Genomic DNA, 18,305 nt, shown 5'->3' with positions numbered 1-18,305 from the left:
AGAAATTGTTAACAGTTTGTGATACAAGAAGAAACAATTGTAAGGAAGAAGGGGTAATTGAATGAGTAACTGTTTGTGGGTGGTGTATCTCTAGTATGTGAAATGGCTCATGATTAAACGCACCCAGACAATCTTCCACTGCCCCAGGCAGTGTGGAGGGTCAGGGGCCTGGATGTGTTGTCCTGGCCCCACAAAATCACAGTAGTGCATTCTTGGTATCCCCCCAGCTATGGGTAGGAGCCCCGCAGTTTCCCAGCCCTGGCTGCAAGCAGCTGGTGCTGGCAGATGATCGGAAAAACAGGGTTAAAGAAGTGCTTGCTCTCTTAATCCCATTTAAGAAACTGGCCTCTTTGGCAGGTGTGCCACTGAAGTGCTGCCGGGATCGGGTTGATTCTGGCTGTTCTTATGATCAGCTAAGACCGGGCTTGGCTTCCTTAGCCAGTTTTGGCTGATCATAAAAACAGCCTCATTAACGACATCATCCAGTCTTCTCCAGTTTCATGTGCTCCTGATCCTTAGTGAAGAAAGCAGGAGTGGAGAATTTGCTAGAGAATAAGGTAAGGTAAAGTGTGCCGTCAAGTCGATTTCGACTCCTGGTGCCCACAGAGCCCTGTGGTTTTCTTTAGTAGAATACAGGAGGGGTTTACCATTACCTTCTCCTGCGCAGTATGAAATGATGCCTTTTAGCATCTTCCTATATCACTGCTGCCCAATATAGGTGTTTCCTGTAGTCTGGGAAACATACCAGTGGGGATTCGAACCGGCAAGATAGACATACTCTAATGGTGATTTCACATGTTGAGTTCAGATTATGACCATGGCCATGGCAGTCAACCTGTGATAGACATATGGGGCTGGTGCATTACATAGAACCATAATTAATCTTGGTTCTGTGTGATGAGTCCGACTCTCCAGACTGTACACTTCCCATCCCTTTCTGACATGCAAATGAGAATAATTCTATTTCCAATACTGATTAGAAACAAACCAAGATTGGACATGACAACTGAACTGGTTGTTTTTAGCTTGGCTCCTGTTATTAGTTGATGCTGGCTAATGGGCAGTGGTACAATATAACCCATCACATGATGAATCATGCTGACACCTAGCATGCTTTCAAAACTGATCTTCAATCTCTCAAGTATTATTATTACAATATTTAATTTTGTAGTCTGTTCTCTGCATTCCAAAGGCTTCACGAGGCCTGCATATTCTAACTCCTCCAACTGCCTCCGTCTTGGGACTGAAATACCCTCATATATGGCATAGCTGGGAGTAAACTTCATAATCTAATGCAGCCGCATCTAACTTTTTTCCTTAATTGCCCATATTAAAAGACATTTGCTGTCTATTTTATGTAGCCCTTTTCTTTTGCAATCTGATCTGTCTGGCCATTATACTAAAGTGTCCTTGCCAGGAAGGAAACTTTATTTTTCCAGTGCAACATGATTGGCCTTCCTGCCATATGCTTTGGCTTTGTACTGCTATCTTCTTCATTGTGATAGCTTCTGTTTGCTGGATCAAGAATGTGACGATTCTGGGAGCTATAAAAATATTACATATGTGAGTTCTATTTTTTTGTCCTCCTAAAAACTTGATATGAAAGTAACAGTGATCTAGCGTGCATGTGGATGTGCCATGTTTAGCTAAACATGCCCACCTTCATTCACTCTCCTTTTTTCTGTATTAATTGGAAGTTGTACTGGCAAGATCCCACAATGCAATAATGATCTTGGACTAGTGATAAGATACCACTGATAACAAAAGGCTAAGTGAACAGTTAGGTTTCTGGTATTTTAAAAAGCTGAGATCTAAATCTTTGCTGTAGCATTTGGTTCTAGCTCTGGTGATGCCTTCCTAGCAATTATGTATAAATAATAGCATAATGAACCATGGAGGGGAAAAATAAACCATTTCTGTAAGCTTGTAATTTGGCACTTATGTATATTTTCCTCAGATGAGTCACAATTTACCAAGCTGAACATTATTTTGAGTAAATGAGATAGAAAATAATTTTTAGACATACAGTGGTCCCTCGACTTACGAAGTTAATCCGTTCCGAACGCACGTTCGTAGGTCGAAATTTTCGTAAGTCGAAAAGCGCACCCACGGAGGTCTGGAAACATTCGTAAGTCGAGGAAACCGCATCTAAAAATTCATAAGTCGAGGAAGCCGCATCTAAACCGGCAACGACTTCTGGTCATTTTTGTCGTTCGTAAGTCGAAAACGTCGGATGTCGAGTAGTTCGTAAGTCGAGGGACCACTGTATATTATAGAAAGCGAGAGGGCTTTAAGAACCAGTGAAAAAGACACTAACTAAACTGGCCCTTTAAGGGGAGTGCAGTTGTACCCAGAACAAGCTAAACACCATCTTACTGAGAAGATGAGCCACCTTCCCACCTGCTCTTGTCAAGATTGAGCTTACGTTTGTTGTCCCTTGTCCAGCCCATTACTGATCCCAGACAGTTGGACTTTTCTGCTGGCTACCTGACTCAGATGTAAATTAAAAATAGAGCTGGATGTGAGCAGCTTAAAGATGCCAAGGGATGGCTGCGGGATGGGGAGTGGAGCAGTCCTTCTCCCTTCCCCACCCTCCCCTGGTGCTGGTGGGGTGGGAGCAGGAGCAACACCGGGGCCATCTGTTTGGGCCAGCGTCTTAAAGCAACTGTGAGGCACGCCTGCACAGAGGAGATTGTTGCAAGCCCCTTGACGTCACGGGCTTGCGACGATCTCTAAACTGCGCAGGCGCGCCTCACAGTTGCTCAAAGATGCTGGCCCAAACGGATGGGCCTGGCGTTAAGAACATAAGAACAGCCCTGCTGGATCAGGCCCAAGGCCCATCTAGTCCAGCATCCTGTTTCACACAGTGGCCCACCAGATGCCACTGGAAGACACAGGCAGGAGTTGAGGGCATGCCCTCCCTCCTGCTGTCACTCCCCTGCAACTGGTACTCAGAGGCATCCTGCCTTTGAGGTTGGAGGTGGCCCACAGCCCTCCGACTAGTAGCCATTAATAGACCTCTCCTCCATGAAGTTATCCAAACCCTTCTTAAAGCCATCCAGGTTCTTGGCTGTCACCACATCTTGTGGCAGAGAATTCCACAAGTGGATTATGTGTTGTGTGAAAAAGTACTTCTGTTTGTTGGTCCTAGATTTCCCGGCAGTCAATTTCATGGGATGACCCCTGGTTCTAGTGTTATGTGAGAGGGAGAAGAATTTCTTTCTATCCACTTTTTCCACACTATGATTTTATAGACCTCTATCATGTCTCCCTGCAGTCATTTTTTTTCTAAACTAAAAAGCCCCAGGTGTTGTAGTCTTGCCTCATAAGAAAGGTACTCTCGGCCCCCTGATCATCTTGTTTGCCCTCTTCTCTACCTTTTCCAGTTCTACAATGTCCTTTTAAAGATGTAGTGACCAAAATTGTACGTAGTACTCCAAGTGTTGTCTCACCATAGTTTTGTATAAGGGCTTTATAATATTCGCAGTTTTATTTTCAGTCCCCTTCCTAATGATCCCTAGCATGGAATTGGCCTTTTTCACAGCTGCTACACATTGGGTCGACACTTTCAACAAGCTGTCCACCACGACCTCAAGATCCCTCTCCTGGTCAGTCACCGACAGCTCAGATCCCATCAGCGTATATTTGAAGTTGGGGTTTTTCGTCCCAGTGTGCATCACTTTATACTTTCCAACGTTGAACCACATTTGCCACTGTCACCCAGTCCCCCATTTTGGAGAGACCCCTTTGGAGCTCCTCACAATCCGTTTTGGATTTTACTACCCGAACAAGTTTGGTATCATCTGCAAATCTGGCCACCTTGCTGCTTACCCCTGCTCCTGCTCCTCCTGCTCCCACCCCACCGCCCCCCTGAAGCCATCCGTCCGCCGTGGTAAGAGGGTTTTTTTTAAAGTGGAGCTTTGGCAGGGCAGGCCCCCCAAAGGAGGTTTTGGGGGCCTCACATGGGTGGGGGGGGCTTGCATGGGGGGCCCTTTTGGCTGGGTGGTCCGGGGTCCCAAATTACCTTGGTGCATGTCTGAGGCTGGGTTAGGCTGCGCGTGAGAACCGTCGGGATAGATCCTGGTGGGGTAGCGCCGCCTAGCCCCACTTTTTAGCTTGGCTGTTAGCCAAGGTTAAGGGAGTGAGCACTCTCTTAACCCGGGCTGTGAGCTAGTGTGTGAGCTGGGCTACTGCTACCCTAGCTGCACACAGAGATGGGCACCTAGAGCACCCATCTCTTGCGGGGAGACCCGCAATACATCACTCATGTCGCATGGTGCATTGTAGGATTCATAGAGGCTGGGATAACAAGTCCCAGCCTCTGATTACCAGCGCTGCCAGGAACAGCGTAGAGATTCATCCATGCTGCTCTCGGCAGTGCTGTCGTGTGGGCACACAGTTTGCATACCACCCAGGCTGTGAGTGATTGTCTGGGGGAAGGTAGGTTGAAGCCTGCCTTCCCCCTGCTTGTCCCGCTGTGCATGCGGGGTTTGTGTGAACAGCCCCTGTGTTTCACTAATTTTAAACTCTTGTTCTTAAACTACTAGTAGGCAAGAAGTCATACTCCAGAGACTGTAAACTAGGTTCAGATTTTGTATTTGCACACAGAAGTCTGCAGGAAAAGGGAGGATCCTGAATCCTAGACCTGTTAGCATTTGATAACAGAACAAAGTAAGTGTAGGCTTGGCTTGACTCCCTGCATTACTATTAGACTGCACTCTTGTATAGTTAGGTATGTTTCACTCTTCAATTCAATGCCCACTTATTAGGGTTTAAGATCTACAGAATTCAATAGGACTTGCTTTGAATAAACATAGTTAGAATTGTAGTGTCAACCCCCTTCAATTTCAGCAGGCTTTTTTTAGCGGGACCCTATGACTCATTACGTGTAGGCTATAACCTTAAATACACTCAAGGCACATTGAACTCAGCTATCCTATGAGTCATAATACACAGGCTGCAATCTCAAGCACACATTGAACTTGGCAGGATACTTACTTCCAAGTATCCTTTAGAAAGATGGGATGCAAATGTAATGTTTCTGCTGAGTGTTCTCACTTTGCCATAATATTAATGGAGTCAGTATAAAAGGAACTGGAAAAGAATACCAGAGATCCCCCACTACGTACAGAACTAAGCCATATGATGTTAAAAAAGATGAAGCTGTAATCTATAGCAGTTCCTTCCAATAAAGTTTACAGGCCACGTCTAATATTGAACATTTATATGTGATGGAATATTCCGTTGTTAGAGCCATTTTCCTTTCATGTGGCAGACCTAGCTTTCCCTGAGTATGTGCTCACAACAAGGACATTTTGAACTGTCAGACCACAGATGTACTCAGCAAGAATTCCTCTGAGTGTTTACCTGGAGAAGGTTGGGGCTTCTTGCATGGGGGAAACTGTATTGTGTGAACCACTACTGAGACACTTAGCTCGTCTGCTCACTGCACGGTTACAGATCAAGATAAGTTGATGCCTTTCATAATAACACCTTCCAGAAGGTAGCCATATTAGTCTGTTGCAGCAAAAACAACAGTCTTTTAGCACCTTGACAAACACATTTATTTCAGCATAAACTTAATACATGAGCTTATCATATGCATGAAGTGTTATCCTCAGTTGACTATTGTGTGTACGTGTGTGTATGTGGAGAGAGAGAATTGTAAAAATGCAGTCAAAGGGCTATGGGATAGAAAAGGTACAGTCATATCAGTGATAATTCACAACAGCAGTTAAAAGTAGATAAAGCCGTCTTCCATACTATGCTAAGCTAAGTGTTGAGATAAAAACAAAACAATGATTTTGTATTAAAGACTGAATGGATAGATCTGGACCTAGGAACAATGGAATTAAATACAAGAGTTACCATGAGTGACTATTTACATATTTGCAAGGCTGCAGCGTTACCATTTTAATTAAAAAAAATTTTTTTTCCATGTGAATGTGTATATCAGGGCTGCACAACTTTGGCTCTCCTGTAGATGCTGGACTACAACTCCCATCCCCCCTGTTGTCACTGTGTCTGGGGATAATGCAAGTAACAATCCAAAAACAGCTGGAGGGTTGAGGTTGGATAGCCTTGGTGTATATATACCTGCCAACTGAGGATAACTCTTCATGCATCTATTGAAGTGATCCCTAGTCCACAAAAGTTGATGCTGAAATAAATCTGTTAATCTTTTAAGATGCTACCAAAGTCTTGGAGGTTTGGAAATACTAATAATTGGAAATACATCGATAATTGGAAAATCATAAGTGGGTTCAGTTGTGCATTAGGCATGTGCAGAACCACTTCTATTTGAGTCTGGTTCAGATAGAACCAGGACGGTTCGACCAGTTCAAACTCGAACTGGCCCCGGTTCTAATGGAAGTTGTTTAGTGGTTTGAGGGATATGTTTGTAAAGAGGAATTTGGTGAGGAGTCTCTCCTTTACAAGCAGAGGGGGGAACCCTGCCTTTAAAATACTTCCAATGGTGGCCAGGGAGATGGTGAGGGGGCATCTTACCACATGCAGTGGTGGCTCTAAAGTCCAGACCGGTTCCAGCCTCCACACAAATGGCCTCCGTGCATGCATGGAGGCTGGAACCAGGTCATGCTGGAATGCTGGACCCAGTCTGGACTTTAGAGGAGCTGGCGCTGGTGGTAAGGTGCCCTCTCACCACCATCCATCCCTAACTACCATTAGAAGTATTTTAAAGGCAGAGTTCCCACCTTTGCTTGTAAAGGGGGATCCGCACTGTATTTCCCTTTACAAGCATACCCCTCGAATTGAACTGGTTCTGAACCGGTTTGGCTCAGTTCGAACCTCACTGACACTAACCAGCTTGCGCACCGGTGGTCCGGTTCTAATTTGGTCTGAACTGCCAGAATCATTTCCATGCACACCCCTATTGTGTTTGCCTTTTAAAATTGGTATTAATTTCCCCATATGAGTAGGTTCTTTTTTGTTGTTTTTGTTTTTTAGCTTGGGTACCCATTCTGTACATAGTTCCACATACCTGAGTTTCATTGAATTGTGCACAAGTGTGTAGAGTCATTTCTAGCACTTCTGTGAATGGAAGAAGCTACACTCACACAAGGGGGATGATTTCCACCAATCTCCCTTTCCCTTTGCATCCCCCAGTATTCCTCAAAATATCACTGTGAGTTGGGGGGCCCTTAGGAGCAGAAATCTGGGAATGCAAGGAACAGCAGAGGGAAAGATGACCCTTGGAAATCACCCCTCTCCCCGCATGAGTGGGAACTTCATCCATTTGTTGAAGTATAAGTCTGGATGCTCCCAATGGATCTGAATACTATTGAAAGTAGAGATCCTGGCAAGTGAAAATCAATGAAAGAAATAGCAGGTACTTATAGAAAAACATGTCCATCTAAAATGTATAGCTATCTTGGAAGTTTTATGCAGAACGTGCACATAATGTTGAATAAAATTATCCATAAACTACCATCAGTAGGCACAATATTGTACATATTCAAATAAATACATTTTTTTTACATTTATATCTTTACTTTATATCTTCAACAGAACTCAAGGCTGCTTTCATAGTATTACTAGATGTTGTCTCATTCAGGCCTTGCCCAAACCTAGGCCTCTTTAGCTTTAGCAAGGTGGCTGCATGATGTGCCTTGGCCAGCAGGCATTCGTTTTGTCCTGAGCTCTTAACATTGCAAAGGCCGTTCACTGTTGTTTAGGCTGCTTAAGTGTGCCAGCAAGAATGTATGAGAGGGCTGTTGAAGAAAGGGAGCAGTATATTCTACTCTTACTCTCATAGGATTCTTAACCAGTTTATTGGAAATACTGTGTACAAACTTAGATTTCTAAACTATGGAGAATTTGACCTTCTGAAGAGATGTGTACTAATATCCCGTATTCCATCCTTTTTATGGAATTTTGTAAATATTGATTCTTCCTTTTGTCCAGTTGTTTGCAACTTTGAAATGGCTTGGTAAAACTAGTTTTACTGAGATATCCAGATGCAGACTCTACACGTGGATTATTTTTCCTGCCATTCTTAGAAAATATCAAATATCTCACCTAATAAAGAAATTTCTCTGGTGGTGCCAGCATTTCCTTTAACAAAGAGCTGCAGGATATTGTTACTGATTTTGTGCCCAACACTTCTGTGCTTCTCTTATTGTTCATGACCTAAAGATGAATCTTTACACAATGTACTTTGTATAAAAGCCAGCTACATTAGCAGCATTTTAAAGAAAAAGACGTAGAGTGTTTTTTGAAAGGAGCATATTTTCTTTTTTGTAAAGAGTGAAAATATGTCTTCTTTAAATTTGAGTTTATGACCTATCTTCTCACTCCCACTGTTTTGGGATTGTATTATGATCCTACTTCTGCAGATGCTGCCCTAGAAAAAGCTGGAAAGTTCCTGGCTTATGTAGGCACTCATGCCACAATTTTAAAGAATTGCTTATTCTTTAGTAGTATTGCATGGCATTTAATGATGTTTCTCTTCTGAATGATATTGTTATCCAGTTGAACTCTTTAAAAGTTGTATGCACTAGAAGTCATGGAGAAGAATGATCATAGTCATTACCTAATCTCAAGGCGCATACTCAAGATTGCTTAAAGTAGGTTAGTAAGAGTGAAGAGCTTTTAGCTTATTTACAAACAAGTGAATTAGAGCGTGGTAAATTGATCCTCTTCCTCCTCCTTCAACACACATGTAGATGCATTGGAGATTGTTTGTTATGTATTGGTCGTGAATGGAGATCATGTGTATAATCAGGTTAATCCATTTAAAAAAACATAGCATAATGATGTGATTCTTCATCATTATTTATTATTGGCTGACATTCCAAGTAGTGTTAGAAGTATGTAACAGGAGCTGAATCCATGTCTACAATGGAGCTCAGTGTTGCTTAGCAGGCAAATGTACTTGGAGGGTGTAGCAATTTTCACCTCTCTCTCTTCTTCAAAAGGACATTTTGGCTTCAGTAACATGGTCCTGAGGGGTGTGAAGCCCTGTGCATGATGTTTAAGGCTAGTGAAATAGTCTCCATACTAAATACTGTATGAGTAAAAATATACTATGGAGAATTGGTGGCGATACGTTTGGTCAGTGAATGGAAACGTGGAGGGTACTCCCCACACTAGTGTTGTCCCACTTTCCAGAGAGACATCACTGGCTTGGGGAGCAGCTGCAGCATCGGCTTCTTTGATATGACCCAGGACTTTTCATATTAGTTTGACAGCATAGGAAAGGGCTGTGCTGCAGTGGGGTCTGTGCCACCAGCAAAACATGAGAAGGGGACCTGCACCCTATTAGTTCCACCGAGACAGAGGACGGATTTCACCTGCCATTTGGTGGCCATATTAAGTCCATATTACATGAAGGCTGATGTATGTGGGCAACCATTCATGGATAGGTGCTCAGTGTGTGGTTTCTTCTTTTAGGGCTATCAAGGAATAGCAGGAACTCCAGGTATTCCAGGATCCCCAGGGATTCAGGTAAGTTCACTTTCCTATACTAGCAATGCCCATATACAGGAGAACCTCATTAATTGCAGACTCGACATCCATGGTTTCACCTATTCATGGTCGGGTAATTGGCACCCGATGGTAAACGCAGAAAAATAAGGCCAAAAAAAAAGGGGGGGGGTGATTTTTGCTTATCTCTGGGTCTGAGGTGGATGGAAATGATCTCTGGGATAATTTTCACTTACCATTTTGTGTAAGGGAGCTATTTTCTGGGTCATTTTTGTTGTAAAAGAGATAAAAATATGATTCTTTGCCCCCCAAAATTGCAAATTGCAGCATTTTGGGGGCACTGCTAGACAGCTGGGAACAGATTGAGAATGGTATGGCACTTTCTCCCTCAATTTTTAGGAAATTTTACCCATTCTGGCTTGTTATTTAGGGGGGAAAGGGGATTCTTTTGCCAAAACCCTGCAAATTGCAGTGTTTTGGGGCATTGCTGGACAGCTGGGGACAGAGTGAGCACTGTAACACCCCCCCACACACATACACAACTTTAGGGCAATTTTATCCATTTTTTCCACCTTTTTTTGACCTCTGGGAACCTAATCCCCATGATCCCATAGACACAATTACTCATTATTCGCCATTTCCTTGTACACAGTAATTGAGGACAACAGAGCTTCAGCGAATACTGAGGATCTCTTGTACCAGTCCTTGTATAGTAACGTATTCCATATATAAATAAAAAATAAAGTCTGACATACTGGCTCAAAGTGGTCCCATTGACATTAAAAGGACAAGTTAAGACATTCTTATCTTGTCTTTTTAATTTCAGTGGGGCTACTTTGAGCAATTTTACTCAGCATGTCAACCATTATATTAAAGAATCAGCGAAGTTAGTTGTATGTGTTTGTTCTTCTCTAGGGGCCACGTGGCCTTCCAGGCTCGAAGGGTGAACCTGGGCAAGATGGAACAAAGGTAAGACTAGCTTTAATGCCTGTCATTCCTGTTCAGTGCCATAACATCCTTATATTGTAGCATGGCCAAATAGGCATTGCAAATCTTCCAGAGATGAAATTGTGGCTACCATAACATATATGGTTCATTTATACTATATCTGATTATTATACAATGCATTTTTATATCAGTAATAAGCACTGTTTCTAACAATTTTCATGTGTGTTTTCCTTTAACTCTCAAAATTAGTCTGCATATTTATTTTATAATAGCTCCATCTTCTACCATTGTTTGAGTTGTCCCTCATTCCATTGTTTTCTCTTATATGGCAAAGCTCACTCTTGGGCACTTGACATTCAACCAATCATTCAAGGAAGTTCTAGCACATTGAAAGAGTTAGTTACATCTGTGCTCACTGATGCATTTTTGAATGTCTTTAATTACTGTAAGATGTCTTCAGAAATTATGAACTTGGTATGTGAGGCATAGGTTTGTAATTATACTACACCATGCCCCACTAACTCTGTTAATATTTTTAAGAACAAAGTGGTCCATTTTTAATTGGCTGGATTTCAAGACTGAGGTCTTTTTGTTTTAAAACACTATCCTGCAAATGGGGAACATTCAAACATAACACTTTCTGAGATGTCATTTTCATGTCATATTTTGTGACACATGGAATCCTACTTTTTGTAGTTCTTTTTATATTTACAAAATCCTCCCCATTTGTGGATGGGGAGTGATTGGAAGAATGTGTCTGCAGTGAGAGACTTGTGGCACCACAAGAGATTTGCAGTGCCACTGCCCTCTTCCCCTCCACAGTGGGACTTCCTCCCAGAGTCCCCAGCGATGATGCAGGGACATCTTGGTGGCTTATCTTCCTTTTCCCACCCTCCAAGAGCAAGAAAGAAGAGCTGCTGCCACGGCCCTGTGTCCTGCTCTTCCTCCATTGCAGTAGTGGCTAGTGGGCATTGGAGCAGGGGGCAGGGGAGAACCTGGTCACCGAGGCAGAAGCCTATTCTCCCCCTTTCCTCCACGCCAGCAGGCTTGGGGGCCTGCCCAAGCCTGCCAGCATTAAGGAAAACAAAAGCGGGGGCCAGAAAAGCAGGGGGGAGTAGAAAACAGAAATATGTTTGTTTTTGGTTGGGGGAGAAGGAAGAAAGCAAAAAGGCCAGGGCAAAAAGCAGGGACAAAGGCAGAAAGTTGAAAGGAAAGGTGAAAGGCAGAAAGAGGGACACAAGCGAGAAAGCAGGGATTGCATCCCCCACCAAACAAACAAGCTGGTAAAAGATCAGATTTACCAGCAGCCAGATAATCCTCTAGAGCAGGGAGCTTCCTCCAGCCCCTCTTCTCCTGCCTCTTTTGGTCTTACTGGCTGGAACAGCTGCTACTCAAGATGTTCCAGCCAATCTGATTCCTAGGGGTCTCCTCCTAGCACTGCCCCCAGGAAGAAGGGGAAAATGTATTAAAATATATTCCCTGAAGCAACCAGGAAGTGCATTTTAACCCATTATTTTAGTTCTTCCTGGGGCAGTGCCAGGAGGAGCCCCCTAGGAATCAGTTTGGCTGGAGCAGCTTGAGTAGTAAGTTGTTCCATCCAGTAAGACCAAAACAAGAAGTTACAGGTGGGAGAGGAGAGACTGGAAGAAACTCCCTGTTTTGAAGGTTTCCCTGGCTGCTGGTAAGTCTGAACCTTTATTAGCGTGTTTGTTTTTGTTTGTGGGGGCACTGCCCCTCCTGCCCTTACTGACCAGCCACCACTGCCCCATTTGCTAAGGGGGCGAATGGAATGGAGTAGTTGCCTACCAAAGCATCCCTCTTCCTTCCCCATTCAGGTACATGGGGGTGAGGGGATGCACTTCTCATGGATTGTCATGAGGGAATGGGTGGGGGGTTGGGTGGAGGACGATGGAGGTTCCCACTAAGGGCTCAGGAAAGCCACTAGTCTACTAGTCCGTGACGAGTAAAAAATGATGCCTGATGGCTGAGAAGTATCCTGATGAATAATGTACCATCAAAGCTCGAGGAGCCATCTGGTGTGTAATATATATTTAGACATTTAGAACCTGCTTATACTTTCTGTAAAGATAAAATGTGACAGTCATTCATTTTCAGTTGCTTACCTGTATATTTAGGGTAGCCACCTAATGGTTCAGCGGGGAAGTAACTTGCCTAGGGAGCAAGAGGTTGCTGGTTCGAATCCCTGCTGGTATGTTTCCCAGACTATGGGAAAACACCTATCTCAGGCAGCAGCAATATAGGAAGGTGCTGAAAGGCATCATCTCATACTGTGTGGGAGATGGCAATGGTAAACCCTTCCTGTATTCTACCAAGAAAACCACATGGCTCTGTGGTCACCAGGAGTTGTCACTGACTCGATGGCACAACCTTTCCTTTTCTATATTTAGGGACTCCTTTTTAAAATGTGTTTCAAATAAAGCAACTGAAGTTTAATGTTCAGTTACTCAGTTGTATTATAATCTGCTTGTGGGTGCAAATTAAGTGCTCCAAATGCTGCTTCACATTATTTTTTATTTTATTTATTTTTATTTAACATATTTTTATACCGCCCAAAACTTACATCTCTGGGCGGTTTACAAGATGATAAAAACAAATGTAAAACATTAGTTAAAAACAAAAACAAGAAATTTAAAACACAACAATTAAAATTTAAAAAAAACAATATTCTAAGAACAACATAAAAACAATCAAAGTAATATCGGTTAAAAGACTTTTAAAAAGTTGTCAGAGATTGGGAGGCTCTTATTTCATGAGGGAGCACATTCCAAAGCCTCGGGGCAGCAACGGAGAAGGCCCATCCCTGAGTAGCCACCGGACAAGCCGGTGGCAAATGCAGACGGACCTCTCCTGATTATCTCAGTGGGCGGTGCGGTTCATGACAAAGAACACGTTCTCTTAAAAACCCAGGGCCCAAGCTGTTTAAGGCTTTATAGGTTATGACCAATACCTTGTATTTGCCCTGAAACATATCGGCAGCCAGTGTAATTCCTTCAATACGGGAGTAATATGGTCTCTCCTAGATGACCCAGAGACCAGGATGGCTGCCGCATTCTGGACCAACTGTAGTTTCCGGATTACATACAAGGGCAGCTCCACATAGAGCAGATTGCAATAATCCAGTCTGGAGGTTACCAGCAGATGTACCACTGTTTTGAGGTCATCTGTCTCAAGAAACGGACACAGCTGGCGTATCAGCCGAAGCTGATAGAAGGCACCTCTGGCCATTGGCTCAACCTGGGACACCAGGGAGAGACTTGGATCCAGAAGCACCCCTAGACTGCGAACCTGTTCCTTCTAGGGAAGTGTGACCTCATCCAGAACAGGCAGATCAAAATCATCTCCTGAGTTCCGACCCCACACAATGAGTACCTCCATCTTATCTGGATTCAGCCTCAGTGTGCTATCCCTCATCAAGCCCATTACCAACTCCAGACAGGAATTTAGGGAGGTTATGCCCTCTCCTGATGATGCTGACATGGAGAAATAGATTTGGGTGTCATCAGCATACTGATAGCACCCTGCACCAAATCTCCTGATGATCTCTCCCAGCGGTTTCATGTAGATGTTAAACAACATCGGAGACAGCATGGAGCCCTTAGGGATACCATACAAAAGTTCAGATTTTGAAGAACAGCAGTCTCCAAGGGACACCATCTGGAATCTGCCCAAGAGGTAGTAACGGAACCATTGCAGAGCAGTGCCTCCAACTCCCAACCCCCTCAGTGGCTCCAGAAGGATACTATGGTCGATAGTATCAAAAGCTGCCGAGAGGTCCAAAAGGACCAACAGAGTCACACTTCCTCTGTCAATTCCCACTTGGAGATCATCCGTCAGGCTGACCAAGGCAGTCTTCACCCCATAGCCAGTCTGGAAGCCAGTTTGAAATGCGTCTAGATAATCAGTTTCCTCCAATACTATCTGAAGCTGGGAGGCCACCACCCTCTCAATTACCTTGCCCAGCCACGGAAGGTTGGAGACAGGCCTGTAGTTACTCAGCTCTGAGGGATCCAAGGTAGGCTTCTTCAGAAGCGGTCTAATAATTGCCTCCTTAAAACTAGGAGGCATCCTACCTACCCTCAGAGATACATTTATAATCTCTACCAGGCCTTCTACAACAACCTCCCTGCCAGATAGTATAAACCATGTCGGGCAAGGGTCAAGAGAACAAGTGGTGGGCCGCACTGTTCCAATCAGCTTGTCCACATCCTCAGGAGTCACAAACTGGAACTGATCCAACCTAACCACATTAGAAGAGTCACTGGATATCTCCACTTCAGACACTGAAGTAATTGTGGAGACAGAGCCTAAGTCGGCCCGAATACAAGAGATTTTGTCCACAAAGAATTCATTAAACACATCACAGCGGGTAGTAGATGGTTCCAGATTCTGATTCAAGGGAGGAGGGACTAGCCCTCTCACAACCCTGGACAACTCCGCCGGACGTGAACTTGTGGATGCAATACGAACAAAAAAGAATCACTTCTTTGCCACATGTATCGCCTGAGCATAGGACTTGAAATGAACTCTATGTTGCAATCTGTCGGATTCAAGCCGAGTCTTTCTCCACCTGCGCTCCAGTTGTCTACCATGCTGCTTCAGCTCCCATAGTTCTTCCGTATACCAAGGGGCCAGTTTTGAAGCGGATTGGAGAGGACGCTTAGGAGCGATCATGTCTACCGCCCTGGTGAGTTTGCTGTTCCAATTCTCCACCAGGGCATCAACAGGATTGCCGGCAGAGCCAACACTAAATCCCTCCAAGCCTTCTTGAAATCCTATTGGATCCAATAACCTTCTCGGGCAGACCATCCTAATAGGTCCCTCGCCCCTGCGAAGGTGGGGTGTGACTGTGAGTCCAACCTTAACCAGATGGTGGTCCGTCCATGTCAATGGGGAAATCACAGGAGTCCCAACCACGGAGCACCACCCTGATCAGAGTGAAAGACCAAATAAAGCATGTGGCCAGCAATGTGTGTCAGCCCCGATACCACTTGAAATAGGCCCATAGTCGTCATGGCCGCTATAAACTCCTGAGCCACCCTGGACAAATTGGTCCCGAAATGAACATTGAAGTCCCCAAGCACCACAAGCCTCGGGGACTCCAACTCCAGACCCGAGACCAAGTTCATCAGCTCAGTTAGGGACTCTGTTGAGCAGCGGGGCAGTCGGTACACCAACAGAAGCCCCAGTCTATCCCTGGTCCCCAAACTTAAGTACAGACATTCAATATGGTCTGACACTCTAACAGGGATCCTGGTAAGGGAGATATTATTCTTATAGACCACAGCCACTCCACCTCCCTGCCCACAGTCCCTCACCTGCTCCTCAACAGGGTACCCTGGAGGGAGAAGCTGGGACCACAATGGGCCTCCAGCCTCACCCAACCAGGTCTCTGTAATACAAACCAGGTCAGCACCTTCATCCAGAATCAAATCATGGATGGTTTCTGATTTGTTCTGGACCGACCTGGCATTACAGAGGAAGGTGAGGTTCCACCTTGGAAGGTGAGGTTCCAAGGGTGGTCGGTACTGCTCCCCAAGCTCAAAGAGCTGGCAGGACAGCTGGAAGGGGAAACAGCTATTAGATTTCTATGTCCCCTTCCCCTGCAATGGTCTGCTGAACTGCCAACATTGCTTCTTCTGTTTCCCACCGCCACCGGAATGCCCCCCCCCAGTCAGTGGACACGCCCCCTGTCTCCCCATCGCCCAGACACATCAGACCATGGCAAGATATAATTCTGCTGCCTTGATGGAAGAGTCAAGATGATCTTGAAAATAAATTATCAGTTAGGTTTCTAAGAAAATCTTCTTGGGCCTTTAACATTTGGCAATGACAGTGAACAATATGGGAGCCAAACACATAAAGAGAGCTAATAACATTTCTCCAAACCACCACAAATATGTACCAGTGTGTTTTTTAAAATTGTTGAATGCTTTTACTAAAGATCTTTTTTACTCTAATGGATGGAACATGCATAAATATTCTTCAGTAAGGCCACAAGATGAATAAGATAGACTTCTTCAGAGTAGGATCTTGATGGTCTGGTAGAGGAAAGTCCAATCTGAATGCCGGATAGTTCTGGCCTGTGTGCTTTTGTGCATTACAAATAGTGCATTCCTTCATTTGAATAGGAACTGCCGTTGTTGGGTATCATGACTGGCAGATAGTTGACATCCAGATGATTTTTAGGCTGTTTTCGAGCTGGAGCATTGAACTAGTCTAGCTGGAGCATTGGATAAGTTCCTCCTCAGTTTATAAGACTGAAGGATGGTAGTTTAGTTTAGGAGCGTGTGAAGATAAACTTGGAGCCTCTATACTGAGCTATATTTTTTTGAATGTGGGAAGCTGTGGGAGTATCGGATTGGGAGAATGTGACTTCAGGTCCTGAAGGAGGCAGCCGTATGAAGTACAGAATCTGCTATTGCTTAAGAGGTGATCTGTGTGCTGGCTCATTCTTTTTGTTTTCCCCCTTATTGTCTGATGATAGTTATCTTATCTTCTTTCTCCAGGGTGAACGCGGACTTCCGGGTTTCCCTGGATTACATGGGATGCCAGCATCCAAGGTTTAAACCAAATGCTTCTTGTAACAATGGGTAGGATGTTAAAAAGTATCAAGGGATTTTCAAGAGCAAAAATGGTGCCTGGATACTTCAGTCCAAATAAAAATTATGATCCAGTTGTTGTTTTCTGCCTTCAGTACTTCTGGTTTCAGGTGTTACCAAGTAGTACAGGCAGGCAACTGAAGTCAGTAAGGTTGTAGTCCTGAACAGTCAGCTAAGTCCTGAACACTTAGCTGTATATAGCCACCAGTTCTATCAAACACAGTCCTTATTTATTTAATACTAGCTGACCTACGCAGAGCATCTGCACTGCTAGTCCTCCCTGTCTCTCCTCCCTCCCTTCAGCCTCAGTCCATTCTCCCCCTCCCAGTCTGCTTTCCCTTCCCTCCCCACCCGCTGGCCTGGCTAGCGCCCGGCACTTTCCCTCCCTGCTTGCAAGCCTGGCCGGTGTTTCCCTGTCTGGCTGGCCCGGCGGGCACTTTACTTTGCCTTCAGCTGGCCCGGCAGCAGTGTTTTCCCTCGCCGCTGGCCAGCTCAGCTGCGGTGCTTTCCCTTGCTGCCTGTCGGTGCTTTCCCTCGTCACGTGCCAGCCCAGTGGTGATGTACCCGTGGCTATCTGGTAGCTGCTCGCAAACTCTCACGAGAGCTGCCACGCATGGGATTAGCCATGAGTATGCCTTAGAGAATTACATATGTAGATATCTATTCCCTGAGGTTCTGTACACAATCCATGTGTAGAGCCTGGACAGCTTTGGCAGGGGAGTGGGTCAAGCCCACTCTCCCTGCAGACAATCAAACAACAAACCCTGGGTGGCTGGATCGGCTGCCCACGTGACTACCAGCTCCGTCAAGGAGCCGGTAGGAGTGGAGGGGATCAGGGGCTGCCTGGCCTGTGGATGTCCCAGGATGCTCTGTGCGAGTACACGGGTCATCCTGGGGAGACCCCCGAGGCCGGGAGGCTGATTGTAGCCCCCCAGCTGGAGGTCTACTCACGTGTTGCCACGGTGTGGAGGCGCGCCACGGTGGCACAGAATAAACAAAACAAGCGCTCACTCCGCTAATCTCATTTAAGGAGAGGGCTACTTTGTCGGGCTAGCCACCAGAGAACCACTGGGCTCGCCCACGAGCACAGTGATTCTCACAGTGGGGGGAAACCAGTCTGTGTTCCCTTAGCCCAGTTTTCTCCCATTGTGAGAATAGCCTCTTTTAACTCTTATAACTCTTTTGAGGTGGTTTACAACTATATATAGTGGCTGATATCCTAAATTTACTCGGTCCCATTGAAATTAAAAGGCCAAGTTAAGTATGTCTAACTTGTTCTTTTAATTACAATGA

General features: G+C 44.8%; 1 protein-coding gene across 1 annotated transcript in view; it reads left to right on the top strand.

Moving 5' to 3' along the window:
* Positions 1-18,305, top strand: part of COL21A1 (collagen type XXI alpha 1 chain) — a 191,530-nt gene that overhangs the window by 82,614 nt on the left and 90,611 nt on the right. The window contains exons 11-13 of the mRNA XM_053286444.1: positions 9,412-9,465; positions 10,360-10,413; positions 16,920-16,973. Of these exons, the coding sequence (XP_053142419.1) occupies positions 9,412-9,465; positions 10,360-10,413; positions 16,920-16,973 (162 nt within the window). The remainder of the gene's footprint in view (positions 1-9,411; positions 9,466-10,359; positions 10,414-16,919; positions 16,974-18,305) is intronic.

This window comes from Hemicordylus capensis, chromosome 1 (genome assembly GCF_027244095.1).
Source record: "Hemicordylus capensis ecotype Gifberg chromosome 1, rHemCap1.1.pri, whole genome shotgun sequence".
NCBI lineage: Eukaryota > Metazoa > Chordata > Lepidosauria > Squamata > Cordylidae > Hemicordylus > Hemicordylus capensis.
The sequence above is the reverse complement of the archived record's forward strand: the minus strand, read 5'-3'. Positions and strand labels throughout refer to the sequence as shown.